General features: G+C 35.5%; 1 protein-coding gene across 7 annotated transcripts in view; it reads left to right on the top strand.

Annotated features, from left to right (window-relative positions):
- The window catches only part of LOC102092085 (sodium channel protein type 3 subunit alpha), a 76,909-nt gene that overhangs the window by 21,162 nt on the left and 36,665 nt on the right, over positions 1 to 19,082 (top strand). For 5 of the 7 annotated variants that reach the window (XM_065068710.1, XM_065068709.1, XM_065068712.1 and 2 more), the window contains 10 exons: positions 373 to 464; positions 1,577 to 1,849; positions 2,162 to 2,225; positions 3,099 to 3,240; positions 3,393 to 3,599; positions 6,470 to 6,769; positions 11,202 to 11,549; positions 13,375 to 13,507; positions 15,693 to 15,931; positions 18,582 to 18,755. In XM_065068710.1, coding sequence (XP_064924782.1) covers positions 373 to 464; positions 1,577 to 1,849; positions 2,162 to 2,225; positions 3,099 to 3,240; positions 3,393 to 3,599; positions 6,470 to 6,769; positions 11,202 to 11,549; positions 13,375 to 13,507; positions 15,693 to 15,931; positions 18,582 to 18,755 — 1,972 coding nt within the window. Of the gene's footprint in view, positions 1 to 372; positions 465 to 560; positions 653 to 1,576; positions 1,850 to 2,161; positions 2,226 to 3,098; positions 3,241 to 3,392; positions 3,600 to 6,469; positions 6,770 to 11,201; positions 11,550 to 13,374; positions 13,508 to 15,692; positions 15,932 to 18,581; positions 18,756 to 19,082 lie in introns of those variants that run through there. The other 2 variants (XM_065068713.1, XM_065068708.1) reach the window with 2 other exon arrangements.

Below are 19,082 nucleotides of genomic sequence, written 5' to 3'. Positions count from 1 at the left end.
TTTTAGTACTCATAAATCAGAGTAAAATATGGCAGGAGCCAGCACGGAGTGTCAGCTGCTAGTGTAATTACTGCTGAGGGACACTAATTTCATGTCCTACCTTTTTCCACTCACCAGAATGGAAGCCATCCCTTTGATTTCATGCCGTCACCCTATTACAAGCTAATTAGTTTAATTAGCAGTTCAAATACAATTCAGTGAGTTTCACATCAATGAAACTGATGAAAAGAAATAGTTATAAAAGTGAGGTGTACTGAAGAGACAGGTAAATTTTGAAGTATGATTGCTAATATTGCCACAGAGGTTTTGAAGACCCACATAATTAGTATAAGCTCTGCCTCAATTCTGAATAACTGTGATTTAATCCTACAGGTATGTAACAGAATTTGTAAACCTAGGCAATGTTTCAGCTCTTCGAACTTTCAGAGTATTGAGAGCTTTGAAAACTATTTCTGTAATCCCAGGTAAGAAGGAGTTGGTGTAAGGTGTTAGGCCCCTCGTATCTCCAACTGTTATTTGTGTGCTGTCATTGTGTTTGTGTGTGAACTCCCCTATTACAGATATGTGACAGAGTTTGTGGACCTGGGCAATGTCTCAGCGTTGAGAACATTCAGAGTTCTCCGAGCTTTGAAAACAATATCAGTCATTCCAGGTGAGAGCTAGGTTAAACACCGAGGCTGACTTTCGTTCCATGGAAGTTGAATTCACTTCTTTTGAGCATAAGTCTCGCTGTTCGCTGCTCATGTTGCCAAAAAAAAAAATATTTAAAAAAAGGCATGAATCATAAACCTGGATTATGATTCTCTGTCTTTTCAGCATTAGCTTCTTTTCTGTTGCAAAATCAGCCTTTGAGTTTAACTGATTCTTGCATGAAACATAAGATATGAGGCCTATGGGTTATTTTGCTTTGTTTTTCTGCATTTTATTATGACGAGTTGTCTCTTTTACATTAAAAAAGCTTTAGCGCTATGGCTTTCTTGATTTTGAATTTTTTCCTTTATTTTACTGCTCAAAATTGTCTTATAAACAACTGAGCAACAACGAAAAAAGCTACCAAAACGAAGATAAACTTTGCACAGGAAAATTTATCAAACACAAATTATTTTTCTGCCTCAAAAATACTTGCAATTCTATCGCATACTTTCTTCATACTGTTGTAAAGTCATATTTAGTATTATTTTTTTCTCAAAATTACCTGCCATTCTATCTAATCCTATTTTCATGCTGTTGAGTAGTCATATTTAATATTAACCGGAAATTTAATTATTGGCAGAACATTAAATGCAGAGAAAAATTAAGAAATAAAGTCAAATCTATAACAGGAAAGTCTGATTGATAAAATTTCCTGCTTGAGAGAACATTATGTATTCAATTTATTGGAATATATATACATTGCCTATTCATTAAAAAAAAATCTTTTTATTTCATTCATTTTCACAAGCTCTGAGGCTGCTCACGAAGCTTTATTTTTGAAAAATAAAAAATAATTTCTTTTTTAGTGTCTGCATGAAATCTTAATTATATGGGAAGGGCAAAGATACTCTTTGGTAAATCTGTGGATCTTTCCTCTTTGCAGGCCTAAAGACTATTGTGGGAGCCCTAATTCAGTCTGTGAAGAAGCTCTCGGATGTTATGATCCTGACCGTGTTTTGCCTGAGTGTATTTGCACTAATAGGGCTGCAGCTCTTCATGGGCAACTTGAGGAATAAATGCCTGCAGTGGCCTCCAGACAATTCTACTTTTGAAATAAATGTTATTTCCTACTTTAACAGCACAATGAATGAAAATGGTACATTTGTTAATATGACAGTGAGCACATTCAACTGGAAGGATTACATTGAGGATGAAAGTAAGAATGTCTGATATAACTATTTTTAATCAAATTGTGGCTATAGTATGTAACTATCTGTGATCAAAGAACATTGAACAGTTTGTATTTCTGCCTTACTTAGAACTGCTTACAGTGACTGACTGACAGAGATCAAATACATACAATAAACAAGCACAGTTACCAGAAAGGTTCCTAAACACACTACAAAGTGATCAGCAGCCAGCCACTTGGGTTTTATGTTTTATTAATTTTTTTTTTTTTTTTTTTACTTTGTAGTACTTTCAGGTTCATTTGTTTTATTCACATATATTTCCAATGCTTTCTACACAGCTCATTTTTACATTTTGGAAGGACAAAGAGATGCCCTACTTTGTGGTAACAGCTCTGATGCAGGGTAAGACCCCTTCAAAAATCCTCTGTTTCTGTAGAAAAAGCAATAACATGAAACCCACCTGTAGCAGTTGCAACTCCATATTTAGCAGTGTTACAGACCTTACAGAATTTGCTGCTAAACAATCAATTCTTACTTAAGTAAAAATATTTTACCCTCTGGCTAAACAAAATACTCATTAACAGTCTTTCTTCCTGCTTGATTGGAAAATGATGTTGGTGTTAATGATGAAATACAAACTCTTGTAAAGTCTGTTTTGGAGATGTACCAATTGAAGAAAGTCAGATGAAAGCAAAGGTTAGAACTGGGGAAGAGAATATGTAAAATATTAAGAAAGCACACTAGTAACTTCATTGTTCAGGACTGAATCTTTTTTTCAAGCCTAGCTCTTCTTCATTACTGGCAAATTCTGCCCACTTATGAGCCTAGAATTGTTAGCTGAACTCCAATACCTAACTGGCAACAGTGAAGAAGCTTATGAAAAAAACATATCTCAGCATTATGTGGGAGATCCCTAACAGTACACTTGGATTTAGCTAGTAATATTGTTTAATGTGTCTGCAACCTTAACATTTTAGTAATTATTTCTGCCAGGAAATGATTCATTTGGAATAAAAATTCTATTTGCAAAATGTGACTGAGGAGGATTTAAATACTTTGGTCATTTCATCCAGTGAACGGATGGAAAGCGTATCTTTCATTTACTCTCTTATTAGTTCCTTTTTTTAGGACTTTCTTTTCTGGATGAATTAAATTGTATAATAACTCTTGGATTTCCCACAGAACATTAATTCCTGTTGTTCCAAACGATAATAAATATGTTGCAGAAGGAAATAAAAGTTATGACTAAGTACCTCCTGTTTGGTTTTCACATAGGCAGTGTCCAGAGGGATATATATGTGTGAAAGCTGGTAGAAACCCCAACTATGGTTACACAAGTTTTGACACCTTCAGTTGGGCTTTTTTGTCACTCTTTCGGCTAATGACTCAGGACTTCTGGGAAAACCTGTATCAGCTGGTAAGAAATTTTTATGACATAAAAAGTAAACTGTAGGTGATATACAAAATTATAGAAATAGGCTTATTTGTATATGAGCTGAAAGCATAATGCTCTTGCAGTAACCAAGATAAGTGGTGGAATAATATACAGATATGCTTTCAAATCCCTAGACACTCCGTGCTGCTGGGAAGACATACATGATATTTTTTGTTCTGGTGATTTTTCTGGGCTCTTTCTATCTGATCAACTTGATTCTGGCTGTGGTTGCCATGGCCTATGAAGAACAGAATCAAGCAACCATGGAAGAAGCAGAACAGAAAGAGGCAGAATTTCAACAGATGCTGGAACAACTGAAGAAGCAACAAGAAGAAGCTCAGGTAATGATGGAGATTGTATTTTCTGAACAGCCTTATTCTTAAGGCAAGGATAATAATCTTTTAGGAATTAGAACATCTATAAATTCTGCAATGAATTACAGAAAGAAAAGGTTTGTTTACCACACAACTTCAAAAAGGGGAAATGAAAATCAGAAACTAACCAAATAGCAAAAACTCCAAACTAATGGTACAGAAAAGAAAGTTACTAAGTTCACTAAAAGACTGTAAAAGCAAAATATTTGTGATAAAATTGTCATAGAAACCTGACTTTAAGTAGTCATAGTTCATGATGTTTTTATGTTACAGATCTTAAGAGCAGCATGAAAAAAAGCCTAGTGACATTGCTTCTGGTTTACGGTCTGGGTGAGAACTGACAGGCTTGCTGTACTTAATAATTCTTCCCCAATGTTCAGAAAATAGAGAGAAGGATTGTGATCAGCATCCTTTTATGTTTCTATTCAGCGAGGATTTAAGCATTCTCCTAATTCAAGTACACTAAGTCAATCAGAAATTTATATAACCTTAGAACAGTCTAGCAAAATTTGTAACAAAGGTATTACTTCAGAATTCTTTTGAAGTAATCTTTCCTTTCTTTGAATAGAGAAGAAAATTATTCAAAGTTTTATGAGAAAAAGACATTTTAATAGATACTTTTGTGTGAGGTTTTCTTATCTAAAAGTAAAATATATATGCAGGAATTCAGTTCCATGAGTCAGACATCTCTGTAATTTCTGGACTTTCTATTGCTTTTCATCTGGCATATAAACATTTTCAACAGTACAGTGTTTATAAAATGCTAGCAAATGAGAATCTTCTATGAAATTATAGTTTTGATAGTACTTTACAACGATTTTCACTAGTTCAGAATGGCTCTCTAAAGTGCTAATAGAAAGCAAAACTTTCCATCTTTTTCTTGAAAATTAAGCTTTATATGTGGCCTGTGAAATCTAAGTAGCATATCTCTATTTTAGTCATTAAACCTTATCACTTCCAAATTGTGAAAGAAAAAGAAGAATCCTGAAAAATTCAAATTAATTTTTTAAAAAGTCAAATATCAGCATGGAGTACTTTTGTTTGTGGTTTTGTTTTTTTTTTTAAATCCTGAGATTTTAGTCTGTGAAAGGCACTAAATCACATTGTAACAAAAGGTATCAGGAGGGTCCTCTAGATGTTAGTGTGTTTGCGAGTGGGGACAGAGATGAAGCTAATCCAGAATTAGGAAGAATAATAGAATCACATGAATCAGAGACTACAAAGAAGGTTGGATAAAGGCCCTCAAAAGTCGTTACTTTTTCAAATGAATAACAACTCAAGTCATTATAAGAAAAGCAGTATTGAAGTCAAGATCCCTTTTGTACGTGAAAATATTAGCAGAAAGTCTGCATACAAGGTGGATCTCTGAGCTGCTGAATTGGTTGCTGAGACAGAAATGAGCGTGGGACCCACCTTGGCACTCCCTTGACACTGAACCTGTTCATTCACTAACCTAAGGCATGACAGTGGCCTTTGGGTTGCTCCACTCATTTGGCCTTTGGGGTTAGTTTTATGAATTAGATAGGTGACGACCCAGCATCTACTGCTTTTGTTTCTGTTAGAGCATTTGAAGGATACTATTCTGAAACCAGTATGATCATCACCTTTTTAATTGGTAAACACTTCAGAATCCATTTAATACTCCATTTAGGAGAAGAAGTCTGTATCAAGCCAACTTGTATAGTATGGGTTGTATATTGCAGCACAGAAAGCTGTTCATTCATACTATGAGCTTTCAAACCATCCTTTTCTGCTGTAGAGAGATATCTCATCTTTTCTGAAATACTTGGCATTGAATATAGTATGTTTTGCCAGATAATTACTACTCATCTTTGTTATATAACCCTAGGCTCTTTCCATTTATCACACCGCCCTTTTTTGTAAGCTCAAAGCAGCCTATCATCTTCCCGAACATATTTTCCACCACAGAATTTCATAGCAATCTCCCAGACTGTTCTTTCTGGGAAGACTACCGGACACACTCTCAATTCTTCATTTATTTGATGACTAAACGAACTGGTTTCCCTAATGAACCAAATCAGGTAGGATAGACTGCTGTAGTTGAAGACACTGGTCCCGAGTTTTGGGATGGTTCTTCATGCCAGTAAGTCATCTCATCCCTTTCCATCAGAGAAGAAACCTAAACTTTTTCTTCTCTCTGGCCACAGCAGCAACAGGCAATAAATGTAGCCTTGTGTGTCTATAATAAAGACCTGGAGTGCTGTTACAGTGGGAAATACAGGAGGGGAAACATGAAGAGGGAGGGATGGGGGCTTGAAGACTCATCTAGGGGATGTGCCTGTTGCCAGTGAAGGTAGAAGGAAAGTGAAGGAGTGTTCTTGCTGGGAAGGCAGTGAGGAAAAGCTGGATTCAGCTACTTGCAGTCTGCTAGTTGGGTTGTGATACATTAACTCATATGGTGGATGCTAGGCCTTAATTTTTTCTGTAATGACTCAGCTGAATTAGTGCATGATGTGGAGCTTTTCTCAAGAAACAATGAGGAAGCAGGTCCAAAATACATGAAAAAGCACCGTGTTTATACTTTTTTTTTTTGACTACCTTAATTTTAGACCAGTGTCTTGTGCAGCAAATCTTTAAGGAACAGTGATGCTATTTTTCTGCTGAAGTTCATACTTCAAGTAGCTCATGCTACTAAACTATTATTAGCCATACAACTCCATAGTTTATCCTCAGTTCAGCTTGTTTGTGTATATTTGCATACTCAAGGATGCTCAACCAGCAGTATTACAACAGTAATAATAAAAACAGTTTATAAAAGCCTATAAAGTTGTTCCTTTTTTTGCCGACTAAGAATCCATTGCTTTGTAACCTGACAGGCAACAGCAGCAGTAGCAGCAGCATCAGTTGCATCAAGAGATTTCAGTGGTGTAGGGGGATTAGGAGAACTCCTGGAAAGTTCTTCAGAAGCATCCAAGTTGAGTTCAAAGAGTGCTAAAGAAAGAAGAAACAGAAGGAAGAAAAGAAGACAGAAAGAAATGTCTGAAGCAGAGGATAAAGGAGACACTGATAAGTTCCCCAAGTCCGAGTCGGAAGACAGCATCAGAAGGAAAAGTTTCCGCTTCTCCACAGAAGGAAGTCAACTGACATATGAAAAAAGATTCACATCTCCTCACCAGGTACAGCACTCTTTATTTATTAAATCATACACGTCTACTCTAATTTGGTTTTGACTGACATTGCAGCAGCATTGCATATTGGAAGTTACATTAAAGGTGAGTGAAGGGAAAAACCAGTGGTAGTACCGTTAACAGTGTTAGAGTTTGATATGGTTTGATCCATTCTATTAGCAAAGGGATAAAAAGAACATACCAAGGATAATTATAATTAATTGAAACACTTCTGAAAATGTATTACTGAAGATTTGTTTGGTAGATTAGAGAAAGAATCAAAGACTCTGTGATTAGTACTCATATTTGCATTAATCAAGCATAGGTTCTCTGTTGTGCATCCCTTTCAAAACCACAGAAATATGTGGGTTTTTTTAGGCAGACCACATTATCCAAATACCCTGCACAGGAAATTCCACACTAGCATTAGTTTCTATTGTTTTCCTTAATGAGCTTCTTTAAATGGTAGATAATGAGAAAAGTAGCTCTAGTACTCCACAATAAAGGCAAACTACATAGAGATTGTCTGGGTTTATATTTGTAAGACTTTAGTCATAATGTTGTTTTTCATTAGAAATCCATTATACAAGATGGAGAATCATTACAATCATAGGAAAAAATAGTTTAGGAAGGACCTCTGGAAATTGAGTCCAAACCTTAAAACTCTACTAACTTAAATCAAAGGATCTCGTCTGTCACTTAAGGATAACTTTGCTTATTTAAAATGTACACACAGTTACGGTATTTGTAGAAAAATTGCTCAAAATGCATCTCTTCAAAACGATCATGTCTGGTCTCAGCCAATAGATGACATTTACCTACCAATACTATCCATATTTAACTACCAATGTTTATCCTATTTAATGTTCATATCAAGTGTGTTATTCTACAGACTCGTATAAAATATGAGATTCAGTGGCAGAAATACTTTACACTTCAATATATGCACTGAGGGGAGGAAAGCTTAATTTGAGACAAAGCCTCAGTAATTAGTCAAGTATAAGGGATGATACCTTGTCTGAAAAAATATATATGCATGTCTAAGGAATTGAAGTAATGCTTATTATGATTGAGAAGAGTGACCAGGTTGTTCTCTGGATAAGAAATAATTAAGATGTAAGAAAAACAAATTATTAAATCAATCTCAACTCCTTTGAGTAATACCGTAAAAGCATACTTCCAGTCTAATAAAATGTAGCATTAGTATTGGGCCAAAGCTGCTCCAAAAAATATTTTATTAATTGGAGCGGGTTTTGAGTCAGGCTGATACAATTGAGCTGCAGCCAAATGTCTCATCTTACGCTGTACAGTCTTGTCTCACTTCGATATATATACACATAAGTGTCTGCACCTCATAGATGAGGATGGTGAATGGCTGGACTACACTAAAGAGTCACTGACAAAGTCTGAGCCGAAAGGAATTTCTGGTTGCTAGTCCTGTGCTAGTCCTTTACTTGATCATGGGCCTTTCCATTGTCTAGTCTAAATTCCCTGATGCTCTTTTATATACTTCTGGTGATGAGACTGATTAAGGAATATATTATGTTTAGATTAGACTAAATACATTTTTTAGTGCATGGAAAAAATACTTAATACAGAAGCATGTATACTAAGGTGAGGAGAATTTGAGATGAAGAGATTCCATAGATAATATACCTTTTGCAGCTCTACTAACATGGAGTAAAACATCATTGTATGTATTAGATCATACTCTGAAACTCTCAGAAAGCTTTCATCCTGTCAGTTATCACAAAGAACTGTGAAACTTCCGCAGAAGCTTAAACAGCTTAGGAAAGCAAGGCATTTCAAGTGACTTTTGATAACATTAAAACTAAATGTGAATTCATGTTGCAGAATAAATAATTACAGTTCATTAAAATCAAGGGAAAATAAATATTGTATATGTCTTAGATTTGACAGAAAATAATGAAATGGTGCAATAGACAGGAAACAGCTCATCTTAAGATGTCATGAACTACACAGCAGGAAGGAAATAAGTGATCAACTGATTTTTTTTTTTTTTAAATAAGATTTTAAAAGACCAAGAGACTTGTATCAATCAAATAATCTCATTTAGGATAATTTATTAATTAAAGACTGTCCTAGTAATCATTTTTACAGTTGTAAAAATGTTTTGGGGCAAACGTTGCCTGCATATAACTGAAATAAAACTTAGCTACCACAAGCATGGAAGGATGATGGGCAGTAGAACCAGTGGAGGAAGAGCTGGTTTGTCTTGTTAGCCATGTGGTTAGTTCGGTCCTGGTGAAATGGGCGTAGGGCATAAAACAACACGGTAGAATGGTAAGGGGAGATAACCTGCCCAGTTGGATTCTGTAGAGCAGGACTGTACAAATGTAACTACTCCTACATACAATCCTAAAATTACATTCGGCCCTTTGAAGGCAACTGCGAAGCTGATGTGGCCCTGGTGAAAATGAGTTTGACACCCCTGCTGTAGAGGTTTTGTCTTTTGACACAATACTCCATGTGCAAACGAGTGATGAAGCCTGCAAGAAAAGCCAAACTTTCCCTTTAGACCTTATTTCCCAGGAGCGGGTAGGCACAGACTTCTGCCTCTACGTGTGTTAGAATCGCAGTCATTTTTTGTCTGAATCCAGCAGGGACTTGCAGAGTCAGCATTACTCCTCCCAGATCCCAGAAGGCCTAATCTATTTAGCTGTGCTCAGAGCATCGTCACACATACTGGAAGTTCTGGACTACATGCACATCATAGCAGCCATGGAAACATGGTCTAAAAAAAACAGGGGTAGCAGTGGTAGTCAGACGAAACCTAGGGAGCGTGTGATTTTTTTCAAGGACTGTAGTTTGGCCAAATACATTTCCAAAGAAAGGTAGAAAGGGTGCAGTAATTAGTTTACCACTTTGTCAGAATTCAGTGTGATGCTTTATAGCAGCTAGAGCTTTTTAGATAAAATTATCTTTCAGCATAAGCAAAATAGCATGTTTTCTCCAGCCAAGTTTACATAAATGGGTTAGCAAAACCATTCGGCTGATATTCTTCAACTCAGCCTGAGGCTGACAGCCAGCATAGAAAATTTCAGCCCAAGTTATTAAAATTTGGTATATCTGTAGGAACAGAAAAAATACATCTCACAATGGTAAACACCTGCCAGCCATTATAATCAGCAGTACTACCAGTTCAGCACACACATGATGTGTGTGTATGTATAAATCTGAGTATGCATATACACAGATACATATGGATTGATATACGTATACATACAGTGTTTGGTTTTCACAGTATTAATATAGGCTTATATATTATTGCACAGTTTTCACTTTATCCTGGAGAAAAACTAAAACCAAAACCAAACCAAACCAAAACCAAACCAAACCAAAACCCCCCAAACCCTCAAAACAACAAACACTGCTGTGACATATGAGCATTTTCCACCTGCAAAACTAGAGAAAAATAGAGAATAATCTCAAACCAGGTTTTTATATACCAAGATGTGAATGTTTGTACAAATGCAGAATTGAAGAAACCTTAATGCAAGGTTTCTTTTTTCCACAATTAGTACTCATGTTATTTATTCATGAATGCTGTTAATAAAATATGTAGCAAGGGAGAAGAACATTCCATTAACCATTAGAGCTTCTACTCTAATTAAAAGATGAGTTACCAACAACCACTGATTTATTTGTCTCACTGGTAAGAGGATATCTTTGTGTGGCGGTGTCCCTGGCGAATGCATGCTGTGAGCTGCCTGATGGCCAAGTGGTCCCTCCTGGTGGGTGTGCAACCCACTACAGCCCCGCAGTGCTCTGCCGAAGAGTGCTGCTGGTCACCATCACACTGCACCCCAGAGCTACCCCAAGCAGCTGCCTCTGTCCTCTAGTTTGAGAGCACTGCGTGTGTCGTTCCCACACTATTGAGCCTATTGTGAAGAGGACAGAAAAGTTCTTTACATCAGCTTAGACTGAATTGAATACCAAACTTAAGACCACTTCTGCCTCTAGCAGATAGAACAGAGAACAATGATCAGTGAGCATTATTGTTATTCCTAGGGATACAGGTGATGAAGAAGAGAAGTCAAAGACTTGAGCTCTGTCCTCAAACAGAAGAAGGAATAAAAGACAAATAGCTACAAAAGCTTAATAATGATGTTGAAAACTGTCTCCAGCACAGTCGTGGGTCTATACTAATTCAATCTGTCACCTTTGCTCAAAACTGTCCAAACTTACTTAAGTTTTCTGCGCAACTCTTCCTCAGTCCTGCTATGTTTCCTTAAAAAGAGTTTTCCCCCTCTACTATGGCTCCTGCAATGAGTACATTGCCTGAACTGACACACTGATACTATCGAAGAAAAAAGGGACTATCCTTCCTCCAGCACTGTAACTTTTCTTCAAAAAGCCAAGAACTTACAACTTCAGTTCTAATGCTGTTTTGGTTTTGTTTGTTTTAAATCTTTTACAGTCTTTGCTAAGCATTCGTGGTTCCCTGTTCTCACCAAGACGCAACAGCAAAACAAGCATTTTCAGTTTCAGAGGTCGTGCAAAGGATGTAGGATCTGAAAATGACTTTGCTGATGATGAGCACAGCACTCTTGAAGACAATGAGAGCAGAAGAGATTCTCTCTTTGTTCCAAATCGACATGGAGAACGACGCAACAGTAATATTAGTCAGACAAGTGTGTCATCTAGAATGGTACCAGCCCTTCCAGTAAATGGGAAGATGCACAGCACTGTGGATTGCAATGGAGTCGTTTCCTTGGTTGGAGGACCTTCAACTCTAACTTCACCTACTGGTCAGCTTCTACCAGAGGTACTTATAAGTAAACAAGTAATTATTACAGTTTGGTTCAGGCATGGAATTTTTTTTTTTTACTGCTCACCTCTGCATTCCTTATCATTTATTAACTCTGTGAGAAATAACTTGCAACAGTTTCTAAATAACAGAACACAGAGGAAAGAGTCCTCAACCTCCTATGTGTGAGCCTCAGTAAAGTATTCTCCCTGCCTTCAGCAAGATATCTGCACACAGAAAGAAAAAACACAAACTGAATTTGAGAATTTGTATATAGTTGCACCTCGTCAACAAAGGTAGACTTTTGATTTATAACTAAGGATACAACATGGAAATATGCATAGAAAAACACCTACGAAGTTAAGCAGAATGCGGTTACTACTCCCATGATAGTGAATAGAAATACCACTTACTTAATTTATCTTAAAGAAATTTTTCTCATAACTTTTGTGAGAATAATACATAAAATTTGTTGCAATTATGGTACATTTCAGTTTCAGTTTCAGCCTTCTCTAAGCTCAGATGTTCTTTCAAACTTAAAGAAAAGCAAGCTTTTTCATACATAGTATTTTAATATGCATTCTGGATAGTTATTTTGGTGGGTATAATAGCACTGTACTCAACCTGAAAAATATTTTCATTATAAATAAGTCTTGATACTTCATTAATCCCATTACACATCTATTTTCATTTTTCTTTCTCATTCTCTGCTACCTTGATATAGACCTTCATACCAGAAGTTCAATCAGATTACCTTAGAGGTTATGTGTGTATAGTTCTATTCCAGAAATATGTTCATTTGAAAAAAAAGATTTAGCCTTTAAACTCAAGAGTCTTCTCTAAAGAAATAGTACTAGTGAATGCTCAAAAATGGCTTTTCATCGTGACACTAAGATAACCCTGAAATCCCTTATGAGTTCTGCAGGCTTTTTTTCTTTTTTTTTTTTGTCTGGATGGGGATAGAATAATGAGAACAAGAGTGAGTGGTTTGCATGAATCACAGAATCAGTGGTAGAGCTGGAACCAAGATTTAGGAACTTTTTAATCCCAACCCTGTATTTAGATCTCTAGGCTACACTCCAGAAGAAAAAGCAACTGTAAGGACACCTATCTAGTACAGAGTAGTGGCACATTAGGCACATTTAAATCAGAGGTGAGTAATATTGCTTTGAAAAGATAATTAGAAGCTGTACAAAAGAGAGAAGACTTACATATTCATTACAAGAACAGGTCACAAATCCTGTATGAGCATTGTGGTGGGTGAGAATTAGGTAGGAGAAATATTAAATAAAATGTTATTTTTTTTATCTCATAAAATTTTCCAGTAACACATATTAAATTACGAATGCAGTTCATACCATCAGAGAGATAATGAATTCCTAGAATTAAGCTCACCTTGCTTGTATCAAAGTTACTTTCTTAAATAATAGCTCACCTCTTTCTGAACTCATTCTTTAATTAATTAACACGACTAGCTCCTGGAAATTTAGGGTGACAGGTTTCAACTTTGAATATTTTTTCTTAAAAGAATAATAATAACCACTAGCAAAAAGATAGCTAGCAAATATTTTGTTCACAGTCATTTAATTGAGAACCCTTTGGTCCCACATTGCCTTGGTATTGTGTCCCTCAGCTGATTATTTGTAGCACTGTACAAAATTCCTACAACGTTTCTCAACAAAGAACAAAGAAATTCCTACAGGGACAGAAATCTCCAGTGTGTAAGGAAAGTTTAGTATGCTGTACAAAGCAGATTTTGATTATCCCTACAATATATATAGAGTAAATAGTGTTAGCTGGCTTTTGAAAAAGATGTTTTAATTCCTCTGTATTTCATTTACAGGGCACCACTACAGAAACAGAAATAAGAAAAAGAAGACTGAGTTCTTATCAAATTTCCATGGAAATGCTGGAAGATTCTGCTGCAAGACAAAGAGCCATGAGTATAGCCAGCATACTTACAAATACAATGGAAGGTATTTGACGCATTTTATCTGAGAGGCAGTTGAGTGATTTTCTGCTAACTACATGTACAAAGAAGTTATTTACATCATTGCCTTTGTAAGTGTAAAACAGGACATGTGAAATGTCTGAGCATCAGATACAAAAGGCTTTTGAGCATTTCTAAGATCATTTACACAGTCTAAATGCTTAGTAATTTAATTTTCCTGACACCTTCCAAAATATTTCTTTATTGAGTGGACTAACAGAGACAAAATAATTATAGCTATGGGAATGCCAGAGCCCCAAACAGACAATACAGGGATTTTCTTCCCGGAAGACATCAACAGGAAAAATCAATTAAGATACCCAGAAATGCTATGATAAAGGTAGTGATGTGCAAAAACAGTCATTTCCTTCATACTTAAAATCCAAGGATAGACAATAGGAAAACTGAATGAAAAAGATACTTTTAAAGAAAATGATCAAGTGTCATCAGCCATGCCAATACACATGAACTGCCTTCCTTGAGTGTTTCTTGAACTTTCTTAGGTAAGTACATCAAAGATAAAAAAATATTATTTTGACTATATGAAAAAGATATGCGTCGTTGGAATTGTTTTGCTAATTTAGTGGAAATTGAGTACACTCACATTTCATGCACATGCCAGTAAAATACTTTAATAAGCGTAAAGGATCTACCTACTGGCTACTGGCACAGTGTGACAGTTGTTATAGTCAGACAAACCTGTGCAGGTCCTACAACACATGTTCTAAAAGGACAAGAAATTACCAGGAAAATTTACAATGTTCTTCAGATTACTTTAAATCAGAATTGAAATATACTTTTTAAAGTGAGTTCTGAAGCCCTTTGCTCTCACATAAAACAATAGGTCGTACCTCTCAGCATTCTGTCTTACACGTTCAGAAATGTGATTATTCCACCCAATCCATATATGCCTTCAAAAACACTGACTGTCTTTGTTATGGTTTATAAAGATTACAGAAAACCTTCACTACCTATGATACCCTTTTCTTCCTGGAGGTTATAGGCTACTGTAATGGGAGAGCTTGGTAGTTTTGAGTTTGAGTGCTGTAGCAACTGATCTTTTAACATCCCCTAATTCCGACCATATAGGACAATATTAGAGGCTAAAATCAATCCACTGCTCCTCAAAGTGTGGAGTTCAGCACCAAATCCTTGTTAGCAAATGCTGTAAAACAGCAAAATCACCCCTAAGTGTCATGATGACAGAGACCTCCCTGTGCTCTAAGGCTTGCAGAAAACTGGCAAATTTCAGATTTGGGTTGATGCCACTAGGTAGAAATTTTTATTGAAATTATTGTGGCCATTTCTTACATATTTTGTAGTCTAAGTATTTCTCACTTAAGCAAATATCAGTCTTCCTTCTGGGCTGTCCTCAGACATCCCATCACATTAGACATTAATCTTTCTATTAACTCAGTAGTAAGTTACTATTCATCTATAACTTTGGCAATGTCGGCAATGAAATGGAAGAAAAAATAGTTTGTAAAGATCCTTATTGAAAGCAGAGTTGTTCTGCTAATACCAACACTGTTCCGTTTTTCAAATCATAGACACTGCAACTGTACATTTTCAAAGCCAAATGATAATTTTAAAAACAAGAAAACAGGCAATATTAGAAATATTGATTCAAATAAGAAATTATAGAAATACACACTGAGTCATTGATCCGTTATGATAGTGGTAGTGGTTCAGTGTAATGGCGAATATTATATTTTTAATAGCTCAGATCAAAATATGTACATGTTACATACCTAACACAAAAACCTTGTGTTTTATGAAGCCTATACAAATGATATACATCATTTTACTGATGATGGAGTCATGTTAACTTTGAATACCTAAAATTAAGACATCTGCTGTAAGCAACCTAACTAAATGTCTAGACTCTCCCTACTGTCATAGGAAAGAGACAAACAGATTTCTCTCTTTAGATAGATGTCTGAGATGATTAACTCTTCAGTGATAACTTCACTGTCCACTGGCTGTAGAGGAGCTTAAATAAATTAGATGCTTAACTTTAAGATGGTTAAACATAGGCAAGGGAAATCCCATGTCAGTGTCAGCTGTTCATTTGAATGATTTAATCTTTTTATGTATTTTAAAGAACTTCCAGAGAATGTAATTGGAAGGTTTGTGGTTTTGTTTTGTTTTGTTTTTTCTTTTTTTTTCAGAGCTTGAAGAATCCAGACAGAAATGCCCACCATGCTGGTACAGATTTGCAAATACTTTCTTGATCTGGGATTGCTGGAGTCCATGGTTAAAAGTAAAACACGTCGTCAATTTAGTTGTGATGGATCCATTTGTTGATCTTGCTATAACTATTTGTATTGTTTTAAACACCTTATTTATGGCCATGGAACATTACCCAATGACAGAACAGTTTAGCAGTGTCCTTTCTGTGGGGAACCTGGTAAGTAGTTTGTCTCACACTACTTGGTGTAAAAATACCCTATCTAAAAGAAGAAATGCACGAATGCATTGCATTGGTTTAAAATTTATTCCAGGTTGTTTTTTCATAATCAGTTTAGAAATTGTATATATGATTTTCACAGATAAAGCAATTTTTGCTGGAACCGTTAACTTTCATGGATCTGTTTTGTCACTACTATAATGAAATAACTGTATATGTGTGGAAGTGCAGTCTTCACTAAATTGTCAGATTTCTTGACGTCTACTTTGGCTTTTTTCTTTATAATGTTAAGATAGATTATCCAATTTTTACCACAGTACTTATATTCCACTATAGAAAGTATTTTTCTTCTGTAAGAGATTGGTGAAGTATTCAGATGTCAGAATTTCTCTTTGAATTATTTTCAATTATGCTACAGTGAAAGTACATGTTCAAGAAAGGCATATTTCTCGGCAGCAAGTTGGTAGTAAGTCCTTACCACTTTAGGTAGCTAAAAATACTTTAAAAAATAGATTATTATTTATTCTCTAACAAAAAGCACATTGTATCTGTAAGATTATTAGTGATGCTTTTCCCAATTTTAGCCTGATTCAGAGATTTAGGGTTACAGGTAATTCTTTTTCTGCGCACACACATAAATGTGGCATAAAACTTCGATGTTCTTGTCTGTTTCTCTCCATTTGCTTCTGATGCTCAGGAAGCTGAGGACTGAACCTTGCAAGTGTTTATTTCAGAAGATTCATCCATTTTTAATTTTTTTGCCAGCTCACATAACTACCAATAGTTTACACTGGAGCTCTGGATTGCCTCACACAGCATGCAGTCCTGAAAACCAAAACCAACCAAGTGGGCCGAACTAATCACTCAAAAAGATTAATTTTGAAAAGTCTGCTAATATTTCAATGGAGCAGTAATAGATTTCTCTGTCACAGTAGGTTTTAAAGTCTAAACATTCTCCTTATGTATACTGGTAATACATCCTTTTATGACTTTTCTAAAGAATAGAAATGATAGTGAACTTACGTGTTTGTTCTTGGGTGCGTTACAGTTTCCTTTCTCCTGGACAATGATTTTATTACTGGCATATTCTTATATTCATCAGAGATTACAGACTGTCATATTTTAAAATTTTGGTCTGTTGTATTAGAATTATTTCTCCCCAACCATTTATATTTACAAGCTCTTCTGCTTTTTCCCATCTTGTGTTATTAATTTTTTACTCTAAGCCAGCAGCAGTCATATTTTTAACTACCTTTACAACAATCTAGTATCCTTAATCAGGACTAAATATATGCAGTGAATACTATTCCTGCTGGTTTCAGTTAAATTTTTTGTTCCTCACTGTGTTACTCTATTAACCTTAATTTTGTAATTTCCATTCAAAATATGTTAATTTGCTCTTTGCTTGTGACATCACGGTCTGTTTGAGGATAAATTACATATGACAAATATGACTCTGTCTTTTCTTTAGCGTTTTAATGAGAAGGAAGAAATAGTTCTAAAATGCAATTATTCATTTTCATAATACTAAAATTCATTCAGTATTCAATAGTCAAGAGTAATTATAAGAAAACTTGAGTTTTCTTCCATTGAAATGTATTTTTGTGTATTTGGAGATGCAGTTATGCTCAAGAAGAAGTAGTTTGTGGATGGGTCAGGTTATTTTTGAAGGAAATATTTTAAAATGAAATTAGTTTTTCCCATTATTTTGACAAATATGACAGTTTTGTCAAGAATAATCTTGCTGTATTCTCTTGACCACACATAGCAATACCTGTTACCTTCTTCTGATTATATAGTAACATCTATCATCTCTCAAATTAATAGTGTAGTGCTTCTTGCTACATTTCTAGTTTCTCAAAAGTATACACTTAAATAATTGGTAATATTTGCACTTTGCCAATGGTGAATGTCTCCACAGCATTATATCCACCTCCTAATCTTCTTAAATTAAAAGTTAGTCATGAGTATAGTTATAGAGTGTCATAAAAAGTCAGCTTTGTTTCCATAAAACTTGCTGTAAGAGGACTGAGAATAAGCTGAGTAAAGTACTATGACAAGGCTATGGCACAGTATATTGGTTCACTTTAGCAGACTTTTGGATCATCCAGGATATCCTTTGAGTGTTGTGCAAAATAGTCATATGTTTTTAGTGGTTTTGCATTATATTCCAAGAGCATTGGTAATTTCACACTTGGCGCTTCTAGATATTTCAAAGAACATTATCACCATGAAATTCTTCTTCCCAAAAGGCAATAGCCATCACACAGAATAGAGCCTGTGCATGAAACCTCTATATCCTTACATGAAGTCCAGTGCAAGAAACTCCAGCTTCCCCTGTTTCAGCCATACTCTTCAGCTCTGACCTAAAAGAGAGACCTTAGAGAGACTGTCCTTAGAGAGTCTGACCTTAGAGGGTTTCTTCTAGCACTTCCCTTTAGACTGTGAGCAAGAAAAAAACATGCTGCCAAGTCTTTTGCTTTACTGGGACTATCCTCTAGACAAGGGGTGTCAAACTCATTTTCACCCAGGGCCACATCAGCCCTGCGGTTGCCTTCACAGGGCCGAATGTAATTTTAGGACTGTATAAAAGTAACAATAAATTAAATTACTCATAACATCTCAACTAATTAATTACATTTTGTTTTAGGTATTCACTGGAATATTCACAGCAGAAATGGTACTAAAGATAATTGCCATGGACCCTTATTATTACTTCCAAGAAGGCTGGAATATTTTTGATGGTATTATTGTAAGCCTTAGTTTAATGGAGCTTGGTCTTGCAAATGTTGAAGGATTATCTGTTCTTCGGTCATTCAGATTGGTAAATACCTTGATAATGAAACATCTGCATGCAATTGTTTCACTCAAAAAAAATGTGCCAATGTCTGTAATAACTACCAGTACTGTGAAGATATATACTTAAATGGCTCACACTGTTTTTCCTACTTGTCTAATTTGTGAGCCATATTTGATAAGTACAGGTTTAAGATGTTTGTCAATAGATATCCTTTGATATCTTATGGTACCAAATTATCCTATTGATAACCCATCCTACTGATATCCTTTGCCAGCACAAGAGTAACTACTACCTTTTGAGAATTTTGGAAATCTTGTTTATACTGATTTTGTTAAGATTCATCAAAACTGA

Source organism: Columba livia, chromosome 7 (assembly GCF_036013475.1).
Source record: "Columba livia isolate bColLiv1 breed racing homer chromosome 7, bColLiv1.pat.W.v2, whole genome shotgun sequence".
Lineage (NCBI taxonomy): Eukaryota > Metazoa > Chordata > Aves > Columbiformes > Columbidae > Columba > Columba livia.
The sequence above is the reverse complement of the archived record's forward strand: the minus strand, read 5'-3'. Positions and strand labels throughout refer to the sequence as shown.